Source organism: Bubalus bubalis, chromosome 11 (genome assembly GCF_019923935.1).
Source record: "Bubalus bubalis isolate 160015118507 breed Murrah chromosome 11, NDDB_SH_1, whole genome shotgun sequence".
NCBI classification, from domain to species: Eukaryota; Metazoa; Chordata; class Mammalia; order Artiodactyla; family Bovidae; genus Bubalus; species Bubalus bubalis.
In genome coordinates this window covers 76384499-76395277 of record NC_059167.1, presented here as the reverse complement: position 1 = coordinate 76395277, position 10779 = coordinate 76384499, and the positions used below count along the sequence as shown (strand labels likewise).

The window sequence follows — 10779 nt, the reverse complement described above, 5'->3', positions numbered from 1 at the left end:
CATGGGGAACTATCAAATATTTTTAAAATCTGGATTATTTGAAGCTATTCTCTGGGTGATAAAAAGCTTTATCAATCCAGACTAAAGGGATACAACTCCAGTTCTTGTCTCCTAGCTTTCACATATGCAAGGCAGTAAAGGATAAAGCTGTGCCTGGGCTTGTAAACTTTAACTAAAATGGAAATTTTCCTTATAGTGGTTTTCTTCAAGCAACCCATAAATGTCTATTTAACAAATCTGTAGCTGAACCACTTTGTGGAAGGTACTAAAAGAAGAATAGTTGTGGATCAGAGAAATAGGAGCATTGTATAGATAATTATCAAAAGGGGTTTAATTCAAAAGGTAAGGAATTATTAAAGTGATTATTTCAGTGAGCAAATTTCATGTGCTAATTGGGGATTTGAGTATATTTTTATTGAGAGATTCATTCTGAGTTATATATGATGTGATTTTAAGACATTTTTTCCATTATAAGTTAACACCATAGAAGTGCATTGAACTCATATCATTCATGAGATTGAATACTCAGATAAGAATGTGTATGGAGGCTATATTTTAGGTTCAAACAGCTATTTTTAAAGGAAGAATCAAATCAATTGGCTCATGTTTTGCTTATGGTAACTAGGGCAATAAGTGGAGCTCACACTAAACATTTACTTTATTCTAGGCTAGGTGCTTTAAGAATATGTTACATTTAATGTTTCATTAATTTCCATGGTAGATATTGTTACTCTGATTTTTAAAAATTTATTTATTTTTAATTGGAGGATAATTGCATTTCAATATCGTGCTAGTTTCTCCCATATATCAACATGCATCAGCCATAGGGGACATATGTCCCCTCCCTCCTGAAATTTCCTCCCCCTCCCACCCCATCACACCCCCTCTAGGTTGTCACAGAGCACCAGGTTTGAGCCTCCTGTGTCACACAACAAATTCCCACTGGCTATCTATTTTACATATGGTAAGGCACATGTTTCAGTGCTACTTTCTCAATTTGTCCTACCATCTCCTTCACCCATTGTGCTCCCAAGTCTTTTCTCTATGGCTGTGTCTCCATTGCTGCCCTGAAAATAGGTTCATCAGTACCATCTTTCTAATTCCAAATACATCCATTAATATACGATATTTGCTTTATGATTTACTTTGTATAATAGGCTCTAGGTTCATTCACTTCATTAGAATTGACTCAAATGCAGTTTATGGCTAACAGTCCATCGCATATATAGGATTAATCTCCAAAATATACAAAGTAGCTCATGCAGTTCAATACCAGAAAAACAAACAACCCAATCAAAAAGAGAGCAGAAGACCTAAACAGACATTTCTCCAAAGAAGATATACAGATGGCCAATACACATATGAAAAGATGTTCAACATCACTTATTATTAGAGAAATGCACATGGAAACTATAATGAGGTATCACCTCACAGCAGTGAGATTGGCCATCATCAAAAAATCTACAAGCAATAAATCCTGGAGAGAGTGTGGAGAAAAGGGAACTCTCTTACATTGTTAATGGGAGTATAAATTGATACATGGAGAACAGTATGGAGATTCTTTAAATAACTAGGAATAAAACTACCATAAGACCCAACAATCCCACCACTGAGCATATACTCTGAGGAAACCGCAACTGAAAAAGACACATGTACCCAGGTGTTCATTGCAGCACTATTTACAATAGGACATGGAACCAACCTAGATGTTACTCTGATTTTGCAGATGCAGAAATTGAAGCAGAGAGAGAGAGAAAGAGAGAGTCACTTGTCCCGGGTTATAAATACTGTTTTTAAAAGATCCAGGACTTCATTATAGCCCTCTTGAATTCTGACTCTTTTTTCTTTTTTAAAAATTAAATTGTGATAAAACTTACATTGCATTCTTAAACAGTCACTTTGACTTTGCACTTTGGAAGCATTAAAATGTCAAGTCCTTCCTTTATTTATTTGTTTATTTTTTTAACTTAATCTTATATATTTAAAATGAAAATTGAGGGAAAATAATATAAATTAATAAGGAAAGAAAACTAAATGGATTGAAAATTTATTCTAGCTAAAAGCTAAAGTATATGATATGATATGATTTTTAAAAATAGTAAACTAGTAAGCTTTGCAAGTGGGACTGAAAGGGTATAGCAAATGTGAATGAAAGGCACTCCACAGAGGATAATTGGAATTAAATTAAAACAATTTAAATATTTTAAAGCACATGTTATATTCCTTAATTTAGACTGCGAATTGTTGAATTAGCCTCCAGTTATTTATGAGCTCTCTTTCATTTTATATCCTTGTGCTTCCCTGGTGGCTCAGTTGGTAAAGAAACTGTCTGCAGTGCGGGAGACCTAAGGTTCAATCCCTGGGTTGGGAAGATCCCCTGGAGGAGGGCATGGCAATTCACTCCAGTGTTCTTGCCTGGAGAATCCCTAAGGACAGAGGAGCCTGTCAGGCTGCAGTCTATGGGGTTGCAAAGAGTTGGACATAACTGAGTGATTAAGCACAGCACAGCCTCTAACTCAGTAGTGTAACCTCCATATTTTGCTTTCTTTGTTGTGAATTCATAGCTTCTGATGGAGAGGGCAATGGCACCCCACTCCAGTACTCTTGCCTGCAAAGTCCCATGCAAGGGAGGAGGAGCCTGGTAGGCTGCAGTCCATGGGTTCGCTAAGAGTCGGACACGACTGAGTGACTTCACTTTCACTTTTCACTTTCATGCATTGGAGAAGGAAATGGCAACCCACTCCAGTGTTCTTGCCTGGAGAATCCCAGGGATGGGGGAGCCTGGTGGGCTGCCATCTATGGGGTCGCACAGAGTCGGACACGACTGGAGCGACTTAGCAGCAGCAGCAGCATAGCTTCTGAAAAACCTCTAGGTTCAAACTTCTCTGGCTATTAATCTCATATAAGTGAAAGTGAAAGTTTCTCAGTTGTGTCCAACTCTTTATAACCCCATGGAATTCTCCAGGCCAGAATATTGGAGTGGATAGCCTAAACCTTCTCCAGAGGATCTTCTTGACTCAGGAATCGAACAGGGGTCTCCTGCATTACAGGCAGATTCTTTACCAACTGAGCTATCATGGAAGTCCATACCCATGTAGCATAACAGTAATTCTTAAAGCAAGGTGTATTTTTCACATCAGAATCAACTGGGAATATAAGTTTTTAAAAAATGGAAACATAAATGAATTAGTGTGTTTATTTAGAGGTATGCATTATTATCGTGATCTACCAAGAGTCTATAGTAATGTAGTTAAATAGGGAGGAGAGCTTATGGACCTTGTGATGATGATCAAAATGATGGAGTAGGCAATGAGATAATTCAAGTCCAGCTTAATGGTGTGACTACATTTCTGAAGCTTTTTAGCGCTACTTGAGTTAAACAAAGGTGGCTTGTTCAGGTGTTTAATGATTCATTTTTATCTCTATTTTTCTTACAGGCTAAAATTGGAAGAAAATGTTCTAGAAGAACTATTTAAAGTGAAGTAATATTTAAAGTAATATTATCAATGGTGTTATTCTGTCTTATGTCAATGCTATTTTGAGAAAAATTCTTCATATTGACTAAATACTGATATTCCAGTTTATTCTCTACTTATAATGCCACTTACTTCCAATGAGAAATTGAGGCAAGAAAAACTGAATAAAATAGACTCTTAATATGCACTTCTGATTATGTCTGTGCACATTATAGGTTAGAGGAAAATGCATGTTTTGCATAACAAGAGTGTCACTGCTAACTTTCATGAATTTATCCTGCTGGGTTTCCTGTGTAGCCAAGAAATAGAGATTCTCCTTTTTGTTTCATTCTCCATCATTTACATCTTGACCTTGTTGGGCAACAGTGCTATTATCTGTGCTGTGTGGTGGGACCAGCAACTCCACACTCCCATGTATATTTTATTGGCCAACTTCTCATTCCTGGAGATCTGCTACATCAATTCCAATGTGCCCAGCATGTTGTTCAACTTCCTATCCAAGACCAAGACCATCTCCTATCATGGCTGTATCCTACAGTTCTACATCTTCCTCTCTCTTTGTGCCACAGAACTCTTCTTCCTGGCCCTCATGGCATTTGACAGATATGTTGCCATCTGCCGTCCATTGCACTACCCAACCATAATGACCAGGAAAGTCTGTGGAACCCTTGTGTCTGCTTCCTGGGTGGGTGGATTCTTATGGTTAGTCACACCTGCTGCCCTTATCTCCCAAGTTCCATTCTGTGGTTCAAACGTCATTGATCACTACCTCTGTGATCTTGGGGCAATGCTGGCCATATCATGTGTCCCTGTCCCCAAGACAGCTCTGACTTGTAGCATGTTCAGTGCTGTGATAACATTCATCACTTTGTTCTACATTCTTGTGTCCTACACGCTGGTACTTCGAGCTGTGGTTCAGGTTCCCAAAGGTTCAAGTAGGAGAAGAGCCTTCTCCACATGTACCTCCCACCTGATAGTTGTGTTCCTATTTTACGGCTCAGTCACAGTGATGTATGTAAGCCCAGGGGTAGCCAGTCAGCCTGGGCTGCAGAAGTTCTTGACCATGTTGTACTCAATTGCAACTCCACTTTTAAATCCTCTGATCTACAGCCTCAGGAATAAGGAGATGAAGGTTGCTCTGAAGAAAATTATGTGTAAACTTTAGAAATAACTCCTGAATGGGAGACACTTTGGTGAGCTAAAGTTCCTTTTGAGGACTGTTGTAAAGAGTCAAGGAAAATTATACTTAAAAGTAACAAATGTTACTAGATCTAAAATAAATATTTCCAGAGGAGAATTTCTTAAAATTCAGTCTTCTCTATTATTTACGGATTGAGTGACTAGTTATTTAAGTTGATATTTATCTGGTTTCCTAATTTTAACTGGAGATGACCAAGTTAAATCATATCTCCATCATAGAGTGTTTGAGATTGAGTGAGTTAATATATGAAAACATTTGTAACAGTGCCTGGCACTCAATACATATTTTATTACAATGCTGGTAATATTATCAATAAAAATTGTACCAAAATTTATCATTACTTATTGTTGCCAAGTACGAATTTCAGCAGTTTCTTTTCTCCGAATCATACTTTATTATCAAAGTATGATTGATATACAGTTTTATATTCATTTTAGCTATACAAAATAGTAATTCAATATTTTTATAGATAATGCTCAATTTACAGTTATTATAAAATAATGGCTATAGTTCCCTATGTTGTGCAATATGTCTTTGTAGCTTATTTATTTAATACATAATAGTTGGTATCTCTTAATCTCCTTCTGTGTCTGTCTCCCCTTCCTTCTCTCTACTGGTAACCACTAGTTTGTTCTCTGTATCTCTGAGTCTGTTTCTATTTTGTTATATTTATTTGCTTGTTTTGAGATTCCACATATAGGTGATAACATACAGTATTTGTCTCTCTCTGTCTGATTTATTATACTGAGCATAATACCCCCCAGTCCATCCATGTTGTAGCAAATGGCAGGATTTCATGATTTTTTATGGTTGAGTAATATTCCATTAGGGAATCCCAGGTGGCTCAGTGCTAAAGGATCTTCCTGGCAATGCAGGAGATGTAGGAGATGCAGGCTGAGTACTTGGGTCAGGATAATCCCCTGGAGGAGGAAATGGCAACCCACTCCAATATTCTTGACTGGAGAATCCTATGGACAGAGGAGCTTGGTGGGCTACAGTCCATAGGGTTGCAAAGAGTCAGACATGATTGACTGAACACGCAGCATGCACACATTTTATGTTATGTGTATAAATAGAATACTCATCTTCTTCTTTATCCATTCATCTATTGATAGATAAGGTTGCTTCCACATCTTGGCTATTGAAAAAATGCTGCTATGAACATTGGGTTGTATATATCTTTTCTAATTAGCATTTTCTTTTTCATCAAATATATACCAAGGAATGGAATTGCTGGATGATATGGTAGTTCTACTTTTAGTTCAAAGTGTTTTCCAAAGTGGTTGCACCAATTTAAATTCCCACCAACAGTGCACAAAGGTTTTTTTGTCTATATGTTCATCAACATATGGTGTTTCTAGACTTTTTGATGACGGCCATGTTGTTAGGTGTGAAAAGATGTCTCATTTTGTTTTTGATTTGCCTTTCTCTGATGATTAGTGGCGTTGAGTATCTTTTCATCTGCTTGTTGGCCACCTATATATCATCTTGAAAAAACATCTATTCAGGTCTTCTGTCCATTTTTAATCAGGTTGATATATTTTGAGATTGAGTTGTATGAGCTGTTTATATATTTTGGATTTTAATTGCTTTGTTGGTTGTATCATTTGCAAATATTTTCTCCCATTCAGTAGGTTGTGTTTATCTTTTGTTGATGGTTTCCTTTGCTATACAGAAGTTTTATGTTTAATTAGGTCCTATTTATTTTTGCTTTTGTTTCCTTTGCTGTAAGTTACAGATCCCCAAAAGATGCTTCTATGATTTGTGATAAGAGTGTTCTTCCTGTGTTTTCTTCTATGAATTTTTATGGTTCTTATCTTTTAAATTATAATTCTCTTATTTTATATAAAGAAAAAATGCCTATTTAAACCAAATTTTGAACTTCAAAAGAGGTCTGCATAAGTACAAATCAAGAGGAGAATTTTTTGGCTATACTCCCCTACATTTCCTTGTCTTATGAAAATCATAATAATTGTCTGTTGGACAAAACTGATGAAGACTGTCTTCTGGTTCTGCCTCAGCAAGAAACTTTCACTCCAAAGTTTTAAAAGAATATTTTTTGGGGTTTTATATGGATCAATGGCTACCCAAGTGGCACTAGTGGTAAAGAACCTGCCTGCCAACGCAGGATATGTAAGAGACAAAGGTTCAATCTCTGGGTTGGGAAGATACCTTAGAGAAGGAAATGGCAACTCACTACAGTATACTTGCTGGAGAATCCCATGGAGAGAGGAGCCTAGCATGCTACAGTTCATAGACTTGCACAGTATTGGCCATGACTGAAGTGATTAAGAGCCCATATGGACCAAATGAGAGATCATTTAAAAATATTTGTAAAGTGTTTGATCATACCAAAGTATGATCAAAAGATGAAAGCAACTTAAATGCTCATCAATGGATGAATGAATGAAAAAAATGTGATATACATACAGTGTGATATTTATTCAACCTAATAAAGAGTGGAAATTCTGAAACATGCTGAAACATGGATGGACCAGTCACAAAATGACAAATACTGTATGATTCCATTTATGTAAGTTTCCTGGAGTAGTCAAATTGATAGAGACAGAAAGTAGAATAGTGGTCACCACTAGCTTGGGGTAGGGAAATGGGGAATTATTGTGCAATGAATATAGAGTTTCAGTTTTGGAAGAAAAAAAGTTATAGATTGAATGGTGGTAATTGTTGCTCAACAATGTGAATGTATTTAATGCCACAGAACTGTACACTTAAAAAATCCATTGTAATGTCACATTATGTGTATCTTACCATAGTTAAAAATAACTTAAAAATGCAAGGCATACTACCGGTGTCAATGTTTCTGTATTTTATTATTATTGTTTCACATTTCCACTGTACACTTTTTCTGGCAGTCTCTGCGGCTGTAACCTTGTCTGGGTGTGCATTTTATTTTCATCCATGATGTTGCTGTTACAACTTTTTCTCAGTAGTAAAAGCTATGAAGGGTAGGATGCATGTGTGCATGCTAAGTTGCTTCAGTCGTGTCCACCAGGCTCCTCTATCCATGGGATTCTCCAGGCAAGAATACTGGAGTGGGTTACCATGCCCTCCTCCACAGGATCTTCCTGATCCAGGGATTGAACCCATTTTTTTATGTCTCCTGCATTGGCAGGAGGGTTCTTTACCACTAGTTCCACCTGGGAAGCCCGAAGGGTAGGATATTTCCCTTGAAATCATGATTACTTCTCCACTCCCCGACTCCAACTGTGCTTTGTCCTCCAAGGTGCCCTTTTGTCATCAAAGAGCAAAACAAAAGGGCACCTTGGAGGACAGAGCAAGGAAGTCTCTCCTCTTCTTCCAAATGTAGATTTCCACCTCAGGAATTTTTTTCACCCTTTGTGCACATAATTGTTAGAAACTGCACTATCTGACCAGGAATAACTTTAAAGAAAGGAATAATTTTGGATATGAGGTAGATATGTAAGGTCAAGTCCACTTGAGATGTGCAAACCCTTGACACCTGAAGGAATTTTCTCTGAGGCTGCCCAGTGTTACCCACTCTTCAGGTATACCAGGCAGAGCCTGTGCTGAATCTCAGAGATACTTCCTACCTGAGCCAACTGGATTCAGCCTCCTCCACTGTTAGCCACAGTTTTGATGTGTATGAGTTCAAGGAGGAAGAGAGCACCTCCTCTGTTTCTATTCTCAGGACACATAAGGCTAAAGCAGAGCTGTCCAATAGAAATAGGTGGGCCACACATGCAAGTGACATGTATAGGGTACATTTTTCTAGTTACCACATTAAAAAGAAATAGTAAATTTACTTTTAATAATCTATTAGCCTAAAACATCATTTCAACATGTAGTCAATATAAATTTATTAACCAGATATCTTGCATTCATTTTTTTCATCCTGCAAACTGGGGTGAATTTTATATATATTAACAGCATATTTCAGCTTGGATTCACATTTGGGGTGCTCAGTAGCCGCATGTAGCTATCTGTAGCTAGTGGTTACCATATTAGACAGTGTAGCTCTTGGCTTCCTGTGTCCTGCTTTGTAATGAGAGTGGGTGGAAGTGTAGTAAATTAAGATTAGGAGATTAGGAGCCTTCATAAGTAATTTTAGATAAATGACTTACTGCGTTTTCTTTACTGTCCCTTCCTCTTTGTCCTCTTCCTCTGAAGGGAGGCTGAAATTCAAAGCATAGCTTTTAGAGAAGAGAGGGATAAAAACCTTGAAGTGGCAAAAGAGACAAGGAGGGCTGCCAGTGAAGTCAGGTCAGGGCCACTTTGAGAAAAATAGCACAGTGGAATTGTATTGATGTTTCCCACACTGATGGTTGAAGAAAGGGGTTGGTAGGGAGGGGGAAGAGGGTAACTTATTAGGAGATGACAGTTTGCAGCCCCCTTTTTGGTCTTGCTGATGGTGGTATATAGATCAGAGGATATGCCTTTTTATACAAGGAACTATGAGGCCTGCAAGGCCTTCTTAAACTTTTAATTGTGTTCTAAGTAGTACATTTGACATTGATGATGCATAGGTGAATATGATAGAATCCTTGTTCTGGAGGAACTCTTGACTTATGGGGCCACAGATATGTTAACAATTCCAAAAAAAAAAAAACCAATTGCTGAGAGAGAGGAATGCATAAGGTGCCAGAGCACAGAGCAGTGTTGGACTAAGAGTACAGGTTTGGGGGGTGTAGGTGGGAAATGTCAGAGAAGTGTTCACAGAGAAGCTGATATTTCAGCTGAGTTTTATGACAAGTTGGGAGTTTTCTAGATAGAAGTGAGGGAATGATGGTGGTTGGTGATGTTACAAACAGTAAAAGGAGCATGTAGAACATTCCTAATATATGACTGAATGCACAGTGAGTGTGGAGCTCCTCAAAGGAGATGAACTTACACATGCAGGAACTTAGATATGCTAAAGATGTTGAACTTGATCCCATAGGTGGGAAGGAAATATATAGGGATGGAAAGCAAGGAAGAGATGACAAGATTTGCATTTTAGAAAATCTGGCATCTTTAAATTTAGGTGTTGTTCTGTTTAATGCCATAATACAGCTCCTTCTCTCACCAAGTATGTCATAAGCTATCAGATTAGCTTTAAGGAGAAGATGAATTCAAATTAATTTCATTATCCCAATCTTTTGAGAATTTCACAATTCTCCTTAAAAATACTGCTCATGTCTCAGAGTGTTACAGAATCAAGTTAGTAACAGATCCAGTGAGTTCTGAAGGATCATATGTACCTTATGTGTACACACTGAAATAACATGAGAACTGCCTTGGTTCTATAATGGCTTGTGAATAGTTAATACAGTTCCCCAGGTCTTTATTTGGTGGGATCACTAGCTCTGTGTTCTTGAGGATCTAGAATGTTTGAAAGGTAGCCATTGGGTCACCTTGGATGAAAAGATAGACTTAAGGGTATGTTCATGTTCTCTCGGTTGACGCTGACCTATATCATCACACTGGAGGCATGAAATAGTGTTGCTACACTTATTTATAAAGCCTGGTTTGAAGAACTAGGCTAGCAGCACAGTACACAGCTTTGGTGCTAAGAACAGAGGGAAAGGTTAATGAAGAAAGTTCTGGAACATTTTGGAGGGAAATGTGACCAAAATTTAAAATATATTCACTGTATGACTCAAAATTTTTGTTTTTCAGGATTTGTCCTCCATATAGTTTCCTTAATTTCTCCCTGTTATTTTAAATTAGAAAGTTGAATGGAATTATTCTGTACATATATACACTATGATACAGTTGTCGACTTAAAAAATACAGCCACAACCTGAAAGTAGAGAGTCATTTTACTTGGTGGGAATGTTTAGGACTCAGAGCTCAGGAGACAGGCAGGAGGGGAACAAATGGAGCAGGCAGTTTGAAAGCATTCTATGTATGGGAAGATGCAAGCCCCTGGGCTCACTGAATTCATTCCTTTCACATGCACCTCACCTACCCCCGCTTCCTTGTTCACCTTGCTTCTTGCATTTCCCCTGCCCCCCAGCCCCCCTACCCCCACCTCAGCAATCATTGTAAGGGTGGCAGCATTTGCTGGATTACAGTTTTGGGAGCCCTTATTCACAGGGAGGCCCGGCGTGCTGCAGTCCATGGAGTCACAGAGTCAGACAC

The 10779-nt window shown here is 38.0% G+C and overlaps 1 protein-coding gene across 1 annotated transcript; it reads left to right on the top strand.

Moving 5' to 3' along the window:
• Positions 1 to 3702: 3702 nt before the first annotated feature.
• On the top strand, positions 3703 to 4641 carry LOC102394312 (olfactory receptor 11G2-like). Its single transcript, XM_044925534.2, has one exon. The coding sequence runs from the start codon at positions 3703 to 3705 to the stop codon at positions 4639 to 4641; it is 939 nt and encodes a 312-aa protein (XP_044781469.2).
• The last annotated feature ends 6138 nt before the right edge of the window (positions 4642 to 10779 follow it).